Source organism: Dermacentor andersoni, chromosome 1 (genome assembly GCF_023375885.2).
Source record: "Dermacentor andersoni chromosome 1, qqDerAnde1_hic_scaffold, whole genome shotgun sequence".
Lineage (NCBI taxonomy): Eukaryota > Metazoa > Arthropoda > Arachnida > Ixodida > Ixodidae > Dermacentor > Dermacentor andersoni.
The window spans coordinates 222,723,473-222,745,988 of NC_092814.1; the positions used below are offsets into that span (position 1 = coordinate 222,723,473).

General features: G+C 45.4%; 1 protein-coding gene across 4 annotated transcripts in view; it reads left to right on the plus strand.

Moving 5' to 3' along the window:
• Positions 1-22,516, plus strand: part of LOC126548475 (uncharacterized) — a 215,144-nt gene that overhangs the window by 14,440 nt on the left and 178,188 nt on the right. Inside the window, exons 1-4 of one of the 4 annotated variants that reach the window (XM_072289373.1) lie at positions 11,152-11,229; positions 12,181-12,759; positions 17,203-17,364; positions 17,863-17,923. In XM_072289373.1, coding sequence (XP_072145474.1) covers positions 12,481-12,759; positions 17,203-17,364; positions 17,863-17,923 — 502 coding nt within the window. In that variant the 5' untranslated portion in view covers positions 11,152-11,229; positions 12,181-12,480. Of the gene's footprint in view, positions 1-11,151; positions 11,230-12,180; positions 12,760-17,202; positions 17,365-17,862; positions 17,924-22,516 lie in introns of those variants that run through there. The other 3 variants (XM_055063729.2, XM_055063728.2, XM_050196669.3) reach the window with 3 other exon arrangements.

Sequence of the window (22,516 nt, forward strand, 5' to 3'; positions counted from 1 at the left end):
TCACAGGAAAAGAAAAAAAAGCGAGAGAGAGACTGCAGTTTTGCCGGAAAGGCGAAGCAGTTTTAATAGCCAAGTAAGCGACAATTACACGAAGGAATATTACACCGCTGAGTGGACTCAGGCTGGGAAATTGAACTGTCTCCTACTATAAGGTCTTGTATATACTCATATAGCACCGTCACTTCAGCGCTCAATTCTTCAAAGTCACATGAAGTTTCTTGAAGTGGAAGAAATATATATATATATTGTAGTGGGTAATATGCATGTGGCACTGTGCGGACTGCTACCGCTGCGGCGCGAGACACGAGCGCGGGTTGTTGATGCGAAGCGCTAGGACTCGTGATCTAGAGCTACCTGCGATCCCTCGAACGAGCTACAATAAACCCCATTTCATTTGGTGGAGGTGCGGGGTAACCTCGAAAACTGGAACTCCGAAGCCGGACGCTACCGACTGCTGCGACCATGCCTGACGAAACCACCCAGGAAGATGCACCACAGCCTCCGACGATCATCGTTTCCGGTGCATTGCGCCAGCGTGATCCTGCCATCTTTAGCGGCACCGATGATCATGACGTGGAGGATTGGTTGTCATCTTACGAAAGGGTGAGCCAGCATAACAAGTGGGACGACATCACGAAGTTGCACAATGTGCTGTTTTACTTAACCGGCGTCGCGAACCTCTGGTTCCGAAACGACGAACACGATTTCACAACGTGGAGCAGATTCAAGACAAGTTTCACAGAAGTGTTCGGGCGCCCCGCTGTGCGCAAGCTTCGCGCAGAACAACGCTTACGGGGGCGCGCGCAACATCACGGTGAAACGTTCACAAGTTACATCGAAGATGTCATTGACCTGTGTAAGCGCGTGAATCCGTCAATGGCGGAACAGGACAAGATAAAACACATTATGAAAGGCATTGGTGAGGACGCATTTCAAATGTTGCTAGCGAAGGATCCGCGTACCGTGGCCGAAGTTATCAACTTGTGCCAAAGTTTTGACGAGCTACGGAAACAGCGCATCTTAGCTCGGCGCCCACCGCCTACGGAAGATTCGTTAGCAGCATTGGTTATTGGCGACAACCACACAACTTTGCTGACGCAAATAAAAGAATTTGTGCGCGAGGAGGTCGCGCGACAGCTCTCGATTTTGCCGACCACGGAGAAGCCTTTTCAATATTTGGCTCCAGCGATCCGACAGGTAATTCAAGAGCAAGTGACCGAAGCTCTTCCACCTCCGTGTCAGCCGGCTCCTGTGGCCGCGCCTCTGACGTATGCTGAAGCCGCTGCACGGGCGCCTCGTCTGCCGGGATTCTCACCTCCGCCTTCAGCGCCTCTCCAGCCGGTGTTCTCTCATCCGCCCTCGCCTCGCCAGCAGGTCGCTGCCTTTTTCAGCGCACAGCAGCAAGGTACAAATCCTTGGCGCACTCTTGACAACCGCCCAATATGCTATGCCTGCGGTACACCGGGACATGTAGCGCGCTTCTGCCGCCGGCGCTTGCCGGCCTTCGTGGGCACCGCGCGACCACCCAGCTCCGGCTTCCGACCTTTCCGTATGCCTTCACGACCACCACCGGAAGTCTACGCTGCTGATGACATACCAGCACCGCAGTCACAGCTCTACAATACTCTTCGCTCACCTTCCCCTCGTCGGCGCTCACTCTCACCCATGCGTCGTAGGCCCAGTGCCAGTACTACTGAGGCGGAAAACTGATTTCCGCAGTTCCTGAGGCACGAACTGCGTCATCGTCGAAACATCAAAGTCCTCGTTTTTCCCCCGCTAACGTTATTGAAGTGTCTGTTGATGGCATCAAATGTCTTGCGCTCGTCGATACAGGTGCTGCTGTATCTGTGATTAGTGAGAAACTTTGCCGTGAATTACGGAAAGTGACCATGATGCCTTCGGTATTATTGCTTAGAACAGCCAGTGCACAACAAGTTCAGCCAGTCGCTATGTGCACTGCCAGGGTGTTGATTCGAGACATTTTGTATTCGATTGATTTCTTTGTTCTAACTTGTTGCTCCCACGATGTGATTCTCGGTTGGGATTTTCTGTCGCGCCATCACGCGGTCATTGACTGTGCACATGCTGAGGTTCAGTTCTCCGTTCTGTGCGATTTGCCATCTCACGACTTTCAAGTTCATGATGTTACCAGGATCTGTGTAGCTTCAGATACTGACCTTCCCCCTCACAGCGCGGTATTTATCCCTCTTCCATGCGCATCGCTTGCCGAAGCGACGGTCATGTTTTCACCCGCTGCCGTCTTCATTCGCCGCCAGCCTATATTGTTGCCTTTCGCCCTCCTCACGGTTCACCATGGGGCTGCAGAAATACTGATTTCTAACCCAAATTCGTACACTTTGGCTTTGCACTGTGGCGAGACTATTGGTACCATCCAGACTGTGGACGCTGACGTTATTGTGCAGTTCCCTGTTCCCGACGACGTGGATACTGCCAACGTAACAGCACTGGCACCCCATGTGCCATCTAACCGAGTACCACCGGATGTTTTTTGTCGCTCTATTGCCGATGACCTCGAGCCGACACAACGTGAGCGGCTTATTACTCTTTTAAATGATTGTCACGCCTCTTTTGACTGCAACCAAGCATCATTAGGCCGCACGCGTACCGTCTCTCACCACATTGATACGGGACACCACGCACCATTACGCCAGCGTCCGTACCGCGTGTCATCCACCGAGCGTCGTGTCATCGCCGAGCAAGTTGAAGACATGCTTGAACGTGGTGTTATCAAGCCATCCTGCAGCCCTTGGTCATCTCCTGTAGTACTCATTAAGAAAAAAGATGGCTCGATTCGTTTCTGTGTGGACTATCGTCGCCTCAACAAGATTACACGAAAAGATGTCTATCCTCTACCGCGCATAGATGACGCCCTGGATTGTCTTCATGGTGCCGAATTCTTTTCTTCTTTGGACTTGCGATCGGGCTATTGGCAAGTGCCAGTGGATGAATCCGACCGCTCGAAGACAGCTTTTATTACGCCTGATGGCCTGTATGAGTTTACAGTAATGCCATTCGGCCTCTGCAATGCACCCGCGACATTCGAAAGGATGATGGACAATCTTCTACGAGGCCTCAAATGGAAGACGTGCTTGTGTTATTTAGACGACGTGGTAGTTTTCTCCCCTGATTTCACCACTCACCTTTCTCGTCTCCGCGAAGTCCTTACTTGCCTTACCACCGCCGGCCTTCAACTTAACTTGAAAAAGTGCCGCTTCGGAGCCCGCCAGCTGACCATACTTGGCCATGTCGTGTCCAAAGACGGCGTCCTTCTCGACCCTGACAAACTTCGTGCTGTCACAGAATTTCCGCGGCCGACTACAGTGAAAGAGCTCCGCAGTTTCGTCGGTCTTTGCTCTTATTTTCGCCGCTTTGTGCGCAATTTTGCCTGCATCATCGCTCCCCTGACGAAGCTCCTGGCTGGCTCTGGTGACCTTCGTGACTGGACTCCGGCATGTGACCAAGCCTTCACCACTTTGCGTCGTCGGCTTACCTCACCGCCTGTTCTACGCCACTACGACCCGAGTGCACCGACTGAAGTTCATACCGACGCCAGCGGCGTTGGTCTTGGGGCCGTCCTTGCACAACGGAAGCCTGGCTTTCCAGAATATGTGGTTGCATATGCGAGTCGTGCTCTCACGAAGGCGGAATCCAATTATTCTGTCACGGAAAAAGAATGTTTAGCTATAGTTTGGGCCTTAAACAAATTTCGCCCTTACTTGTATGGCCGTCCGTTCGACGTTGTGACAGACCACCACGCGCTCTGCTGGCTTGCGTCACTGAAAGACCCGTCGGGGCGTCTTGGACGTTGGGCTCTTCGGATCCAAGAATTTGACATTCGCGTCATTTATCGATCCGGGCGCCAACATTCTGATGCAGATGCGCTCTCCCGTGCGCCCATGCGATCCGACGAAAGGCCACCTTCATCCATAGAGTGCCCGGTTGCTACGCTTGCTGTTACTGACATGCCGTCTGAACAGAGAAAAGATCCGTGGATTCTGTCTCTCATTGACATTCTTAGCAGTTCTTCAACGTCTACATGCCCTCGAGCCATTCGTCGCCAAGCCACCCACTTCGTGCTATGGGACGCCATCTTGTACCGCCGAAACTATCAGCCCGACGGTCGCAAATGGCTGCTAGTCCTCCCTCGCCATTTGCGTTCCGACGTATGCACGTATTTCCATGCAGACCCACAACAAGCTCATGCTGGCGTCCTGAAAACCTACGAGCGGCTCCGCCAGCGGTACTACTGGCGCGGCATGTATTCTTATGTCCGCAAGTACATTCGGTCATGTGCAGCCTGTCAGCGACGCAAGACATCTTCTCATCCGACAGGCCCTCTGCAACCTTTACCGTGTCCTGCACGTCCTTTTGATCGGGTTGGCATCGACCTTTATGGGCCCCTTCCGTGCAGTGCTGCCGGAAATCGTTGGATAATTGTCGCAGTAGACCACCTGACAAGATATGCTGAAACTGCTGCACTTGCTTCGGCTGCTGCTCGCGACGTCGCCGCATTCATCTTACGGCATTTCGTCTTACGGCACGGCGCACCGCGAGAACTACTCAGTGACCGAGGCCGTGTCTTCTTGTCCGAAGTTATTAATGAGCTACTTGCCGCGTGCCGCACTATTCACCGCACCACTACGGCGTATCACCCACAAACTAACGGTCTAACGGAACGATTCAACCGCACCCTTGGGGACATGCTCACCATGTATGTTGCATCGGATCATTCAAATTGGGACGATGTCCTCCCTTTTGTGACGTACGCATACAATACCGCCGTTCAGGCTACCACAGGCTTCTCACCATTTTTCCTTCTTTATGGGCGTGAACCATCCACTACCCTCGACACCGTACTACCATATCACCCGGATGCCTCTGAATTCACCCCTCTTTCCGAAGTTGCTCGCCATGCTGAAGAGTGCCGCCAACTGGCTCGCTCGTTCACGTCGGATACCCAAGGAATCCACAAAGATCGTCACGACAACGATCAGCCCACACAGTCCTTCGCCGTGGACTCTCACGTCTGGCTTCGGCTGCCCTTCCAAGCTCCAGGCCTTAGCCCAAAGCTTGCTCCGAAATATCAAGGTCCGTACCGGGTCGTCGCGTGTACTTCGCCTGTAAATTATGTGGTCGAACCGGTGACACCATCTTCGGACAAACGCCGCCGTGGCCGCGAGACTGTTCACGTCAGCCGCCTGAAGCCGTACCACGACCCCCTTATCGTATCATCGCCTTAGGTCGCCAGGGTGGCTCCTCTTCGCCCCGGGGGTAGTTGTAGTGGGTAATATGCATGTGGCACTGTGCGGACTGCTACCGCTGCGGCGCGAGACACGAGCGCGGGTTGTTGATGCGAAGCGCTAGGACTCGTGATCTAGAGCTACCTGCGATCCCTCGAACGAGCTACAATAAACCCCATTTCAATATATATATATACGCACACACACAGTAAAAGCTTGTCAGTTCACAAGACGTTAATTCGAAATAGCTGCCACAGTCCGTCCAGAAATATATTGAAAGCAGTATGTAACACATCCCGCTAATTAACACTGAAATCCGCACCATCGAGGATGGGAAGCGGGCTAGTGCGCGGGAGCACGTTGGCGACGCTGGCGTCGCCACGCGGGCCGCGCAGCTTTGCTTTTTCCATCTGCGGCCCTTTGTTTGGGCCTGACTGGAGAGAGATGTGTTTGCGCCTGGCCAGGCATGGCCAACACCTCTGTTGCATGTCGCTTCTCTCCCGTGAGCATAGAGTTTCATATTAGTATACCTAGAGGGAAATCTGGTGCAGCGATCGTTCAACCATCATGGGAATGATGGGAAGTACAGGCTTCGTATTGGTATTCTATTGACTGGTGAACTAGTCTATAAGTATTTTTGGGCAGTTTTGGTTTCGCTCCAAGTGCAATTGCTATAACCTGCAGTGGGACAGTGCAACGCAAAGCTCTCTGCCTTTATTATGTTGCTCGAAGTGGCGATAGCGCGTTGGGCCAGCGGCTGAGCCAATATTTGTGTCGCGGTGTGGCGTCGAAGCCCTGACGAGAAAGTGGCGGCATAGTAAACGTTGAAAGAACATGTTTTGAGCGTTTGGACCTTGGTTTGTTATGTGTGTTGTTGGCACTGTAGTGTTACGTGCTTTATGAAAGTTCAGAATAGGAAAAAAAAGGCGCTACTGATACAAGACATAGACAGGCGTACTTCTAGTGGCTTGACAATCAAATTTTATTGAGGGCTTCATTATGCATTGCTGGTTTATGTGCTCATTGAAATCCGTGTTTTACGACTTTGAGAACACAAACTTAGTTGTGGTAGGAAAGGTTGCTGCTCCCTGGCTGTAGTCTAGTGTCACAAAATGGGTAAGTGCAAAGCCACGCCGTAATGCTTCGGAAGCCGTACGTCAATATAATATATGATGAAGTATGCTCATAGGAGGCCACAAGCATCCTAGCTAGCACTGCAGCAGATGTGCTTAAAAGTACTTGAAGACGTTCAGCAATCGTGACAGCCGACGCAGTCTTTCGAAAGAGCGAAAGAGTTCGCAAGTGCCTGTCGTCTGCGAGAAAAGTCTCGCGTTTGCAGCGAGCAGGCATCGTAGCAGACGACACTTGTAACATTCCGCTCAAGGGTGCAACACTTTCTCACAATACAACATTTTTATTTCCAGAAATACTTGAGTATTTTTATATAAGTACATGCACGGTTGTTATTCAGATTCAGATTTATTGGTTCCAAAAAAAAGAAGTAATTACATGACAAATATACAGACGAGGGTCCCAAAGTGAAAGAACTGTAGTGGGACCCTCGGTCTTTGGCGTTATTCTTTGGCATTAAATCGGGAACAGAATCGCACAAGTATGCATACCCTGGTGTGTCCTGGTGACAAACCATAGTAAAACATGTTTCCATCTCAAAGTGATACAAAGTTTATGTAGCGTGTTGTACATTATATAACATACCGCTGAAATAAAATGAGATTTTACACAATAATATTTGAGTATAGCTGTGTTTACTGCGCCGCAAGCAAACGCCACTGGTCTTAAGATCGAAGTCAATCCGAAGCCTGCACTTCCCATCATTCCCATGTAGGTTGAGGCAATGCTCATGAGAACCCCCGTAAACACTAGCGCCACATTTCCCTCTAGGGTATTTATTTAGAAACTGTATGCCCGTGAGGTTCCGTATAAAGCTCAAGGGCGATAAAATCGTTGCCGTGCACTGTATACTGTATGTGCGAGCGCAAGCGTGCGAGGGTGAGCCGGCAAATGCGGCTTAATCTCGCGTGTGTGAGCGAGGAAGGCTGTGCGGATGCGCACCCTCTCCTGTCGCGTGTGAGACACAGGGGTGAGGCAGAGGGAGGGAGGGAGGGGGGATGGATGTTCTCCACAGGCTGCTGCTTATGGCGTGGCCATGCAGGTGCCGTATCTTGAAAGCGATCTGCAACGTGGCCAAAGTGCGCGCCCGCGTGGGCCTCATCTTTAAAGCGATCTGTGATGTTTGCAGAGTGCGTGCAGTGCCGGTAGCTTTGTACGCAATGTGCTTTCTACATTTCATTCGCATTGAAGTGAGAGCTGTACGAAGGTCAATTCGCTCGCTGCTACTGCCGCGATTCCTCACTCCAGCGTTTCTTAGTGAGTTTACGCAGTCATCGAGCAAGATGTGTTCATGTTTGCCTGTGTGCGCATGACACCGTACTTGTTAATTTAGTTAATAAGCGAATGTTTACAAATTTATGCGGCTGAGAAAACGACTATCCTTACTTGGTATAGCTATCTACTAATTTGCTATCGCAATCGATGCTTCACTTTTCGGGCGAAACTGCGACATTTTTTTATTCTCCACGCCAGTCAACGCGACAAATGCGCGGATGGAGCAAGAGCCATTTTGACCTCGACCCTGGCTGTGGCAGCTCGCCCACAATCTTCCACGTCACGATTGAGTGCACTGCAAACCTCTTTTCTCCCTTGCCAACTCTCCTTTACCCCACGCAACAAAGAGCTGTGGGACGATGCCCTCCGCGACGGACCTCCCGAGGCCCTCCGAGCTGTGATACAACGTGCTTGAAACATCGCCGGAATCATCTTAGGGACCCTGGACTGAGGGTTCCTTCCACACTGCTCTCGCCATTCAAATATTATTAATAAAGATGTTTTACTCTCTCTCCAGAGCCCTCCAGCCAGGGCAGGCGATAAGGTCTGCGCGTCCCTATTGGTGGAGCAGTCACGTGGTCGCACTCCACAGTGGTATTCCTCTTAAACTCCACAGCGGTATTTGCGCCATTGGGCAGAGGCTTCCTATTGACGTTCTTGTAATTAGATGGCGACTCACTAGCTGGTCGACAAGCAGAGCAACGACTTCCATCAATTACAAAAACGACAAGCGAAAACCGCTGACAACACAGCATATAAAGAGCTTTCATGTTAAGCAGCTAAAGCAACCCCAATAAATTGTTTCGAAATGAAAGTATTATTTTTTTAGCAAGAAAGACAAAACATTTGAGCTACAACAGACATTTCATTCACATGAAAGAAGGTTGGTCAGGGTTGAGAAATTTCCAAGCAAACATCTTTGTGCATATGCGTTTGCTGTTAGATTATTTAGATATAATGGAAAGTATCGTATCAGATACAATGATTGCGGTAGTATCTTGTAATGTGCATGTCAAATACTTGCCCAAATATCTTGTATCGTATCATGATACAGTTGCAAAGTACCTTTGCCCAGCCCTGTCCTCATCGCCATACCGCCTTCACAGTTCCATTTACATCATTTCATCGTAATTGTGCTGTTGTAATTCAAACATGATTGTTGTGGTTGTCATGCCATCGTCGTCATTGCGTCATTGACATATGGTCATTGTCATGCATTTGTTGTCATACTGTGGTTGTGATACTGTCATGGTCATTCCATCGCCATCATTCTTGTCCTACTGTCATCAACACTCCACCATTGTACACTTGTCGTTGTTCCATTGTTGCCAGGGCACAGTCATCACACTGTTGCACCGTCGCCATCATTTCAGAAATATCATCCAATTGTTGTCATGCCGCTATCGTCATACCGCCTTCATCGTTCAATCAACATAATTTATCCTTCATTCCGTTATATAATTGTGCTATAGTAATTCAATCATGATTATGCCACTGTCGTCATGGCATTGTAATTGTGTCGTGGTTATTTATGATCATCACTTCAGAATCATCCCAATGTCATCATGCCATTGTCTTCGTAATGTCTTTGTCGTTGTATCGACGTCATTCCTTCTTCGCAATTTCTTCGTTGCCTCTGCATGCGCCAGTGGCTTAGGTCCTCAATGTACTGTCGTGATACCTTGGTGAGCGATGGTCATGACAAAGTGGGCCAATCACAGAGATGGTGTATGTCACAAATAGCCAAGCACTTCAAATCTCGGGAAGACCACTACAGATTAAAGGTGTCTTAGTCAATACGGTGTGTCGCTACGTGGTCGCTACATTGCGTGAATGCTAATTACACTAACTTTGGTAGTGTTAAGATGGGTTCTGCCGGATTTCTTTTGTCTTTGCAACATCAAAAAGCTCTGGTCAACATCATTCCCAGGTTATTAAGACCTCGAATTCGTAGAGGTGATTGGTGATCGCTAAACAACCCGACATTCAATGGAGGTAGTGCTGTGAATTTGACAGCGGCCCTGCCTATCAACAAGGGGAAGTGCATTTAGGGGAAAAAGAAAAAAGGCTAACAGTCAATGCATCTGATAAGATTTTGTTTGTGCTTTTTGCCTCTTCTAACCAATCAAGACATGCGAAATGAGCCAAGAGTTCACCGATCTTCTGTCAAATTCTAACGAAAGAACCATCATCACCAACCGATCACCCTTCATCGCTACAAGTGTTGTTTTCTAGCTGTACTTCAGAATGTTTAACCAAAGTCCTTTTGTGCTTGCATTCAGTGTTGTTGTTCCTTGTGGGAATTATGTGTGCCATTTTGATAGTTCATTAGCATGTTAGATGAAAGGTGTCTATGGCTGTGTGCATGGATATACATGCTGTCGTTTATTTTCTTTATTATTTTTTTCATTGTTTGATAGGTGAGTATACCATGCTCGATTTCAGGTGCAGTGAACTTTCTTGTTGCTGTATAATACAGCCAATGTTTCTATGGCTGCGTCTTGAGTAGTAGTCATTTGCTGTTTCCACACATCATGCTTAAATTGCATAAAAGCTTTGCACTCACAAACTTCAGAACTCTACCTACATTACACACTTCATGTATGGAAAATCAGTCACGTGGTGCCATCAATGTACAAGCAAATATTCATAATCTATTGACCCTTTTTGTGACGATACCATGGGTGCTACCACGTTTGATCACGTGGTGACGCGTCCATTGCTTGCCTTAACTGTCTCCGTTGTCTCCACATTTACAATGGATGTGTATGATGCAGGTGGGGCTTAACAAACCTCTGTTTCGAGAGATATCGTAGATGGTGTCTGGGTCGATGACATGAAGCTTTGGCCACAGCTTCATAGAGCACGCAAAAATGCTTTTGGAGATGATTAAGCTATATCCAAGCGGCGGAAGCAGCGCAGATGGTGTTTGTTCTAAAATCGGGGCTAAATATGTATTCCAAGCCGTCCAAACTTTCCGCTCATGAATTGAATCGGAATTAGTGTGTCGTGCTCTTCGTTCTTCATTTGGCAAATATTTTGAAGCAGCGGCTTGTCACATATCTGGCTCTGTAAATTTTCTCAGTGCGGTCACTATCTGATTATTTTCTGCCTAATAACTTGCGGATGTGCTCAGTTCCGATAGATTTGTTCTTGCTGCGCACAAGGCTTGAAACGTAGCTGTTTTGTACATTGTAATACCTTGTAGCAGTGATGTGATAGCTGCGCCAATCGCGCCAAAGTGCGCCAAAAGGCAAATCCTGCTACATCCTGCTACATCCTGCTACATGTTTGCTGTTCTGCACCAAAGCTGCGCCAAACGTGTATTTTCACATTCCGAAAGCGAAACTAATATATCGAGGTAGAAACGTCCATGCGCCCCACAATTGCGAGTGACATCAATCCTCACGTCGACATCGACCTTCGTCGCCAATGCGCACTTCGCACGTAAAGCAAAGAAAACGTGAGCCTGTGTGTTGGGCAAGTCGAACTACCGGACAATGATGTGCTTAGAATGCTGTAGCACAACTCCTCATTGAAATGGCGCCCTCGAAGCTTAAAGGTGAGTTCACAGAACTTTCTTAATAAGGCGTTATGAAAAAACACTGCACTGGTATAGTGATGCCTTAGGGCGATGCAAGTTTGCCATTGTTGCATTGAGTAGATGTTAGCCCTCCTGTCAAGTCAGTTCAATTGTTATTTAATATTTGGTTTCGTCCTTGATAAGGACGAAACCAACCACAATCGCTCTGCAAATATCTATTTGGCGTTATATTTCGTCGACCGATTGCAGAGGCTCAGTGTCTGTGCCTTTTGTATTGCATTTTCACGTAGGCGGCCGGCTGGCGACATCGCATCACATTGTAGTTTGCTGGCATGCGGCGCTATCTACTTCGTCGCGCTTATCATTTGCCATGATCTAACGTTAGAAATCAGTACTCTGGACCCTTTGCTAACTTTCGATTCGTGTTTGCAGCACGGTGATACTAGCAGGTGTGTTTTACGGTCATATTTTCTCATGCGGTACACTAATACCGGTGTCAAATGGGTACCTTTGATCATGATCAGGGCCAACCTGGATTGGGCTCGATCCGGATCAGGTGTAGCTGCACGGTCATTCTTGATCGCAATCAGGCCTGATCGGGATCACAACAACCGCAATCTGGCTCCGAGATCGCGATTTGGTTGACGTGTGCGCCATATGACCTCCGGATTAGTTTGGACCGTGTAGCAGCGACCACTGCTGATCGCGATCAAATTTGCCCATGGGACTCCGGTATACGACCGGGCTGCTTCCCGATAGTGTCATTTGTTCGGTCCGTTTGCTTTGATGCTTCGTTTCGTTGCTGGTCTGTTCATTATACATTTGAGCTGCAGTGGAAAATGTGATACAATCGCTTTTAAAACATTTTTGGGGAGTTGTCTTGCCTGGTGTCTCTAAAACTGATCCTTCTAGCATGCCAAATGCATGTATGTGCCGCGATACTAAACTAAGAAATTTGTTGTTCCTCAGGTCGTTCCACCAAGTTCAACATCGACATCCTCAGCCAAAAGGACGAAAATGGTGACACCATATCATCTTGGTGTCGCCAAGGCATTGATGGCAGTGGATTCTGCATTGTCTGCAATCACACCATTAAATGCACACAGCATGGTGTTGCAGCGATAAAGCGACACGCTACAAGCAAGCGGCATATTGAGGCCACGAAGAACCATCGTGATTCTGCAGGTGTACTGAAAACGCCGAAGACCTGTCAGACACATTTGGACTTCTCGCAGAGTTCAGCGACACTCTCAGGCGACCGCGTGGTTCATGCAGAGACTCTTCGTTCTGGGGATTACTCTCAAAGAAGTTCCCTTCTCCTGGGTGCATACAGCCACGTCTCTGTTTCCGAGGATGTTCCCCGATTCCGAAATTGCTAAACAGTTTTCCTGCAAACGAACCAAAGCCTCCTACATGGTGTCTGATGGTCTTGGACCCTACTTTAGAAAACTTGTGATTGATGAACTAAACAGACCAAATGTTTTCTACTCAATTGCAATTGATGAAACGCCATTGCTGGAGCAACGTTGCCAGCAACTAGACGTGATGGTGAGGTACTTTTCATGCATTGCAAAACATGTGGTTGTGGAACATCTTCAGTCTTTCAGGTTAGGCTCAGCTACGGCTGATATCCTTCTCAGTGAAACAAGGAAGGCAACAAAGGATCTTCATTTGGTTCTTTAGTGATGGGCCTAATGTAATGAAAGCTGTGAAAAAGAAACTGAAGGAACTGCACCCAAACCTCATAGATGTAGGCAAATGCTGCCTCCACAAAGTTCATAATGCATTCAGCCATGGCATAGATGCTTTTGGTTCAGAAATTGAGGCAGCAGTCGTGGATGTATATTACTTTTTCAAAAGTGCTGTACAAAGTGCTTCGATTAAGCCCCAGCAAGAAGTGCTTCAACTGCCAAGCAATGTTTTCTTACGTCACTTGAGCTCCAGGTGGCTTATGTTAGGGCCTGCAGTAGATCGCCTCATTGAGCAGTTTCCAGCGATCAGAAGCATTGTCATGTCTGATTCAGCTTGTCATTTGGGAGGACAACTGCGTCAACGCCTGAGGAAAGCGTTTTCAGACAGAACATTTTATGCAAAGCTCCTGTTCATGAAGAATGCTACAGATATTTTTACCGATTTTTTGTCCCTGTTTCAAAAGCGCGAACCTTTGGCTCATCTGCTTTATAGTGAAATGGTGGCTTTAGTTTTTAAGCTGTGTGGACGTTTTATGACTAAAGAGTCCTATAGCTCTAAGAAGCGCACAGAGCTGCCACTACTGCAGGCCGAGTCTCCTGCCAACTGGAAAGCTAAAGTGGAGATTGGAGAGGGCACTGAGCGGGAAATATTATCTTGGGAAGCAGCGGACAAAAGAGCATTTAGGCTGGGTGCCAGAAAGTTTTATATCAAGTGCACAGAGTACCTCGTGTCACGACTGCCATTCGGTAATTTATTGCTGAAGAGTCTACGCTTCCTGAAGCCAGAGTCCAGGAAAATGGAATCCTCGTGCAGTGATCTCAGACAACTAGCTTCGGGGCTTCCACAAGTTATACAGCCGCGCGACATCTCTGCTTTGATGGACGAATACAACCTCCTCCAGCTGCGGCACATTGAATCAGATGCATCCATCTCTGTTGAAAAGCACTGGCAGACCATTTTTGATGAAAAGAAGCCTGACAATGGAGCCAAGTACCCTCTGTTGAGCAAGATTGTCAAAGCGTTGCTCTGCATTCCACACGGAAATGCAGATGTGGTAAGGGGGTATAGTGTGAACCGCCGTCAACTTAATGAAAGGTCTAGATTGAATATTCAGACCATAAATGGCATAAGAAACATTGTTTCATATGCCAAACGCTTTGGAGTGACCCATCTAGCTTTGATGTTATGCCTGATGTCGTCAGAGCAGTGCGAGGGGCAAGCAAAAGGTACAGAGAACGTTTGGCAGCTGAAGAAGAGCAGGCTGCCAAACGGCAGCGTGCCAATGTTCCCAAGATGACACCGAGTGATGCTGACAAAAACCTCCAGCTGGAAGTAGAAACAGCAAAGAAAATGTTGGTGAATGCAGAGCTCCTCATCAACACATCAACAACGGCATAAAGATGAAAAATTTGCGATATTGAAAGTGGACAGGCCTTGCTTGCTGAAGGGAAAACAGGGCTTTCAGCTGCTCTTGACAAAATGTCACCTAAGGCAGCCAACTAGGCAGTATTTTGAAGTTAAAGAGTGAATGATGTTGCTTACAGAAAAAGGCACAGAACAAGTCCACTGCTTTTTGATAGGCCAAGAAGCCGAGAAGTTGTGCTGTCGTTACATGTACATAATTATTATTCAATTCATATGTGTTTAGAACCGTTGATGGTGTTTTTTCATCGTTTTTCTGTAAGCTTGCCATGTGCATTCTAGCCATTTTTAAATAAAAGTTCCAGTGACTTGCTTGTTGTTCATTTATAACTGCTGTCCTATAGGGGCTTGGTGGCTATAACACAGCGCTGATCTATACTTGGTCACATAATAAATTAAATGAAGCTGAAGTTCTAAAACTAGTTATTTGGGCCTACATATGATGTTGCACAGTTGCCTTTAATTTAATTAAATTATGGGGTCTTACGTGCCAAAACCACGATCTGATTATGAGGCACGCCGTAGTGGGGGACTCCGGAATAATTTGGACCACCTGGGGTTCCTTAATGTGTACCTAAATCTAAGTATACACGGGTGTTTTTGCATTTTGCCCGCATTGAAATGCACCCAACACCCTTTTTATGGCACAAAAGGTTTCGTTCCCAAAGGCTTCCTCCTTATTTTACTATTTTACTTCTCGCAAAGTCAAGTTTTCCACTTGGCAATGAGCCTTGAGCTGCTCCAAAAGCCTGTTTCTCTGCTCCAAAATGCCCTTTTGGCTGCTCCAAAAAGCTGCTCCGAAACGGCTTCAGCCAATCATATCACTGTTGTAGCAAAGATGTATTATCGCTGTTAACTCGCTTACTTTTGTGGACCGTCACAAAACATTCAGCTTCGACCATTCATGCGCTATTGGTGTCCATCATTTATTATGTGTACATGTATAGTGTGCGTATATTCAAGTGTGCGCTTAATCACTTATTCTTGACATGTTGGCAATAGAGTGGGCGTGTTTCCATGCCAGTTGGGCTAGGTGTGTGTAGATACTGTGTGCAAAACTTACTACGACAGGAAGCGGTGCTACTCCCTTTGTCATTGTTTAACGAGCGGTACTCACCCTTGCCGACATTCCGGGGCTGAAGCCCTTTCTTTGATGGTTAGTGATACAATTCTGGCGGGTGAGCAAGTTTCTGTATCTTTGAGGAAAGCCATACATCTCGAAGTGTCAGTAACATGCACGTACAGAAAGTTGCAGCAGCGGTAAGCATTCCTTAATATTGCAGTCACTATTTTTGCAGCCAACTACTGCAGATGTCTCCAATCCACATGATTCAATCCAACATGATTGGAGCACACTGCGTTAGTGAAAACTCAGTTGCATTTTTGACAGCTGACCGCACAGAAATAAGGTAGAAGCAGTAATGGTTTCGTGTTTGCGTGCTGCAGCTGAGGCCTCGTATGATGCGCCCCCAAAAGCGCCACCTCGTTTCTGTAGAACAAACTGCTCCATGAAAAGGGTAAAAATTTGGAGGACGCTTAAGCTTCACCTTTAAGAGTGGAACATGGTAGCATTCAGATTCCTGACTGTTTCTCATACTTCCCGGTAACTGGAACGTATGTAACCGTAATGTTTACCGGGAAATGCTGGCCACATACGCTATGCACGAAGCCGGGCTTTGTGGTCGAAACGCGGCCTCTTGCGTGGGCCGCAATGCGACTGAGGGGAGCGCCAGCTGGAGGCATTGCAAGGAACCGGGCTCGCCGCTTCGTGGCCCCTAAGACACCCGCGCGCAAATGGCGGGCGCCGCGGTTCGTCTGTGAATAGTAGACATGCTGCAAAAGGGGTTTCTTTGAGTTTTCGCATAACAGAATTATGTTTTTGCTTATAGTCAAATTGGAATCCGAGAGCTATCATGTCTGTAGGTTGTGTGTAAGTCATAGTTTACGATTTTTTCATGTATTTTAGCTTGAGAAATTCAATTAGTTCAGTAAATTACTTGCATGTTGGTATGGGTTGTTCAAAATTCTCTTTTTCGAAATGACGCTGGATGCTGGACCCCGATGCCGGATTTTCTGAAATATGGGCTTCTTAACGCATCTTTTGAGATCTAGCAGTGCCTGGGGCTTGTCGCCTCCCATGCTGCAACAGCCCGGAGACCATGTACAGCTAGTACAACATGTTTTGTTAAGCCTAAGCACCAAGAAATCAAAAAACGATCTCAGAAACAGCACCAAATGGTCATGAATAGAATACTTTGCTGTGGAAGCTAAACAGTGCACGACAGTTCCCGAACTATGTTCTAGCGTGCACCCCCAAATGGTGTGCCAAGGCTTGTAGCCCTGGCTGTGCTGCCAACTTATTGTGACACAGAGTATAGAAGCACACTTAGCATGTTTACTGATATATGTATAAGGAAATGTAATGGTCCACAAACGGATTCTTATGGAAGGTCAGACAGGACTTCATATTTTATGATGATTCACCTTGATGGACCACACGTCTGTCAAAACAATTTGTCTAGCTCAAAGAAATAGTAAAGTTTTATTCAATTATGGTAGCTATTGCACTTTTTGGTTTAATTAATATTTACATAATCATCAAGCACCTTTTATTTCTTATAAAAGCTTTGAGATATGCCATACTTCATAGTTGTAGTTATGATATACATTCCACGAGCTCAATCCTGTGATGACATTCCTCTGCGCAAATTTGAAGTGTTTCTGCGTCACGGGAGGTCTTCTTTAAACAAGAAGAACCTTCTAGCATTGAGACACTGCTGAGAAGTATGGAAATCTGACTGGATTGTGCCTTATTTCGTCAGTCTGTCGGATGGTAAATAAATGTGCATTATTAATGTCCGTGTTATTTGCTTTCAGGCTATCTCGAAGATCAAAGGTCCTGTAGCTACCATTGGTGTCGTGGGAAAGTTCCATTCTGGCAAATCTTTTCTGATGAACCAACTTATGGGGAAGACTAAAGGGTTTGGCATTGGCCCTTCTGTTCGGCCTGAAACAATGGGCATCTGGATGTGGGGAGAGGTGCAGTTCCTTTCTTCATTGCTCTTTGGGATGTTCTTTTGGTTGGTACTGTTGAGATGCGTGTCAGTTTTTATGGAGAAATATGCATTGGCCTTTTTGTAATTGCAAGGTTGTAATTTAACACTATAGAAAAATTTGCCCACCATAGTCAGACCTCAAATCCTGTATTCGAACCTCGCAAACTTGATGTTGCAGGGTTCAAAGGTGGCAGTTGAATCAGATGAAAAATAGCTGTAACAGCAAAATTCTCAATATGTATTTTTTTGTTTGAAAGTCATGTTCGCTTCCTTCCAATGTGTTTTATTCTTTATAAATATAAGCAAAATTCTCAATATGTATTTTTCTCTTAGAAAGTCATGTCGCTCCCTTCCAATGTGTTTGACTCTATAAATATTCTAAAATTGGCTGAATTGTTTGTGCTTGTCTTATTATTATTACTATTGTTATTATTATTACTATTATTATTGTCACTACTACTACTAATACTTTCTTTTGCAGCCTCTGAAAGTGCAATTACCATCAGGGCAACAACTTTCCCTTATTTTTCTTGACACAGAAGGTAAGTACACTCTATTGACTTATGAGCAGAAAACAAAAGGCCAGTTCGTGCAACTGAAGAAATAAAATTTTCTAGGGGTACACAAATATTCGAAATTTCAGATACATATAGCTGAAGGTGAAGGTTTATTTGCTTCTATTATAGAAACGGGAGCAGAAGCAAAAGGATACAAAGGCCTGACAAATGGCTCCACCTCCTGTTTGCATTCAGCACTGTGGTACATAATGTGAAATAAATTGGTGACATAATATAAAATCAATGTTACATGTGCAGTACAGAGGTAAACATATAATTCAAATAAAATTTAAGATTAGTAACAAAATAAAATAGAAATACATTATAAAATCGTAATACAGATTGACCGTGAATCTGTAGAAGCAATTTTCCTAGTGAGGGAAATAAGTAATGCACTAAACATAAATGAATTGTATTATCGAATTCAAAAAAAAAAAATCCATAACGATGTGTTACAGTGTAAAATGCTCAAATATACATATCATCTATATTGCATTTCATTTGCTATAATCTGCATTTTCATGGATTTCTTGGGTAATTTACTGTAATCAGGTAAATTTAGGTGATTTAATAATTGAGAAACCTGGTGATTCAAATGCTGTCTGCCATAAATTGTTTGAGACTTTGGAGTTTCCCTAGTTTCCTTGCGTAGGCAATAGTGAGATTTTGATTCAGATGATTTTGATGCATTCAGGTTGTTAGCTTTTATATGTTGCAATAACCTATAATAGTATATCTGGTTTGCTTTCAGCATAGTGTGTTTAATGAATAGAGTATGCATTCTCAAATCTTGAAGCCTACCCTGGTAATTTTCGAAATATCTGAGGGCTCTTTTTTGTAAGACTGTCAATTGTCGATAATTTTGGGAATATGTTGTACCCCATACAAGTAAACAATATGTAAGTCGTGAATAAAACATGGAGTAATATAATACCTTTTTAAGCCAAAGTGGAATCAGATCCCTGATTCTGTTGAAACATCTCGTGATTTTGCCAAGTTCGGCTGACAATTTTTCCGCGTGTGTCTTCCAGGACATATCACCTTTAAACCAGATACCCAGAAACTTATGAGCGTCTACTTGTTCTATTGGTATGTCTCGAAACCATATTGTTAAGTTAATATTCATCGGTTTGTTAATTGGTGCAAATATTATATATTTAGTTTTAGTGACATTTAATTGCAATTTGTTGCTATGTAACCATGAAAACAGAAGATTTAAGTAACTATTTATTGAAATCTGCAACATTTCCAAAGACTTGTCTGTGAAAAACACATTTGTGTCATCAGCGTATTTGATTAAACTTTGAGCATTTGGTATGTAATAAAGTTAATTGTTGTATAGGTTAACCCTTTGACGGTCAATGATGTAAATATACGGCGCCATGAACAAGTTCCTAGCGCCAATTTCCTAACTATTTCTTTTCTGTTATGTGCTGCCACTATGTGGGGATACAGGGAATTTTTTTCGTGCGCCTCCCCCTCTCGGTTTTCGTTGCATGGTTTGTTTTAGAGCTAGTTTGCTCCGGCGCATACTACCACTCACACATTGGCGTGCGCGCGGGCGGGCGACCGTTTGGATTTTGTTTCGCGGGCGGTTTCGGCTTTTTGCACTTTCGAAACTGATGGCTATCTCGTTCCTATTCGCTCAAAGGGCGACCGCTTGTTTCTCGCTCGTTTAGTGCTCACAGGGGTGCGCATAGGAAGGATGCCGCCGTGCGTGCATTTCCATTTCTTTTTTGTTTTTTTAAGACTCGCGAAAACGAATTGTCCTAGCTGGTTGGCGATAAGATGAAGATTAGCGGAAGTTTGTCACACGTGTTACTTTTTTTTATGGGCACAGAACTAAACAGTTCTTTTGAGTGCACGCACCTACGTAGTTCGATTACGCCATGGACGTACGTATTAGTGTAAGAGCAGGAACATTTGAGGCTTGCGAAATATTCTCGTGTGTTGATTTTCAAAACCTTGAACTATGTGCATAAAAATGCTTCAAATTTTTAATTCTGATAAGTTTATTTCCTTTTTTATTGTTGTTATTCATGAATGAAGAGTGCATATATAGCAACGCAAAATATTTTTTTCTCACTTTACGGTCACCCTAGAAAAATTACGGTAATTTTTTTTCGAAATAAGTCCCTAAGAAGAATCGGAATCTGCAATAAAAAAAATCGCCTCTGGGCGGTCGCATATGGCGAAAAAAATCTACCCTCAAAGGGTTAAATAACAAAGGTCCAAGTATAGAGCCCTGTGGGACACCTTGTAGACTATCTTTAATTCTTAGGATAGTCTTAGCTGTCCAATTTGTTCTCAATTTGAGGCTTCATTATTCAATATCATTGAATATTCATTTCTATGCAAATATAAGTGTTAGCAACAATAATTGAAGTCTTAGGGGACAAATATCAATGCAAGTGGAGACTTCTGAGCAAAACTGCTGCAGTAGAGGCGGGGTAGTTGTGCAGAGGCACCAGCTCCTGAGCATATGCATGAGCAGATAAGTACTGCTCAATAATTTCCAGTCATTCAGTAAGAATGCCTCACTTTTAGGCAGCCTACAAATCTGTTATCTCGATTTAGCAAAGCAATTCATTATTTGGACAGTCTCGTCATGTATGCGTCCAATTGAAACAGTGTGGTGCTGTAGTTCCACACTTATCTCCTCCAGGGAACGCAGCACGTGCATCTGGTGATGTGCTGTTTCCTTGTTTCGTTACTGAAATCGTCGTAGTCATTCCTGCCAACTCTCCCGAATTTTCAAAACGTTTACAAAGTTCGGCTTGTTCTACAATTTTATGAATGTTGTGTTAAGTTGTATGAAAAGGTAAATTCTGTTTGCAATAAAGTTTCATCAATCTCCGACCATACTTAGAGTGGTACTTGCTTCAAGCAAGATTATTCAGACAAGTTCCTAAAGCAGACAAAATCGGCGACATCAAAGTTGCCGAGTTTCCGCTGTTTAACGTTTGCTGCTTGTCTGCTGCATCTAAAGGTAATTTTTTTTTTCATAGTGTGTATTTATCCTACAAAAGGTCTGTGCTCAGGTTAAATTTGTTTTAAATGCATATAATTTCCTCCTTTGCCCCCTCGTCTTTGCTGTGCCGCAGGATTTTAACAAAATTTAATTTTAACAGGTTGGCAGGTATTGATCAATCAGCGGACTTGTATTTTCAAGAACAAAAAAGAAATATATATATATACAAGAACTCACAGTTTTGCCAAAAAGGCAAAGCATCGATTGTGATAGTAAATTAGCAAACAGCCATTCGAAGTAACGATAGCCCTTTTATCAGCAGTATCAACTTGTAAACATTCACTTGCTAACTAAGGTAAAGTACAACTCCGGCGATTTTTTTTGACCATGTCAAGGTAATAGAATATTTAGGTTTCCGAGACCCCCCTGTCACGCGTCTGATAGTAGAATTGTTACGCAAATTCGCGAATACCTTTAAATAAGCAAAAAAGTGCAAAAGCGATACCGAAACCTGACCAAGCAGTCGAGCGAACCTCTTCGTGTGACGTCGCAAGTGTCACACGAAGAGGTTCGTAACCCTCCGTAACGAAAACTCAACGAACAGATGTCCTATTCTGTCGTCTCAGAATAGGACACGCATATGCCACACAGTTTTCTGCTGACTGGAAATTAACCACCAACCTGCGGTAGATGTGAAAGGCTCACATCCTCCACGTCCTTCTGGAGTGTCGGGAAGCCGAAACACAGAAACTCTTTTCTGTGGCATACCAGTAGCACATCCCCCTTATTTCATTCCGTAATGTTTCTTGGTCCAGAACCGTTTTTTGACAGCAGAGCAGTCCTAAGCTTCTTAAACAATGTTGTCTTAAATGTTGCTAACCCTACAAATTTGTTGTGCATCCCCTCTCCAGAGGATGCCATGGTGATAATAGTTTTGTACAGCACATGCCTCCAAGCCCTTGCGTTTCAAAGGCTCTCTTAAGGCAGTAGTTCTTCTTGCAAACGTTTGCCTTGATGTATTTTAATCTATCATCATTCTTTCAAAATGTATCTTTCGTGTCCTTAGTACACCTCATTAACCATTGCCATAATTTTATTACATATACGGTTTACGCACTTTACAGAGACCGCTTTTAGGCCCCTTTACAGCCATGTCACACCTACCTCTCGGAATTCATCTATCCACTGCAAACTCATCAATACTGGCCTGGCACTCCTTGGTCATAATTGGCCCTTGCGCCATAAAACAACAAATTCATCATCATGATGCACGACTTTCATGGCCATATAAAAAACATGGGATGGCGGCGCTCCTTCTTTCCCATTGGAGGGTCGAAAAGCATAAAACCCAATAGTGTACCTACAAATTGTCCACTTTCATGTCGACCTACCGCACCCTGACGGCAAGTGGATTGTATTCTTCCTGTTGGAACGGTTTGGAATCCGCCTCTTTCACGGCACGATGGCGCATGCGCCCTGCCCTAGCGGATTAGTCACAAAACGTTTTGGAAGGGACGCGCGTGCGCGGCCGCGTGGCCAGATATCAGGGGAAAGTACCCCGAAAAAAAAAAAAAAAAAGAAAGCTCTTGGACGTGCGCTGTTGCAAA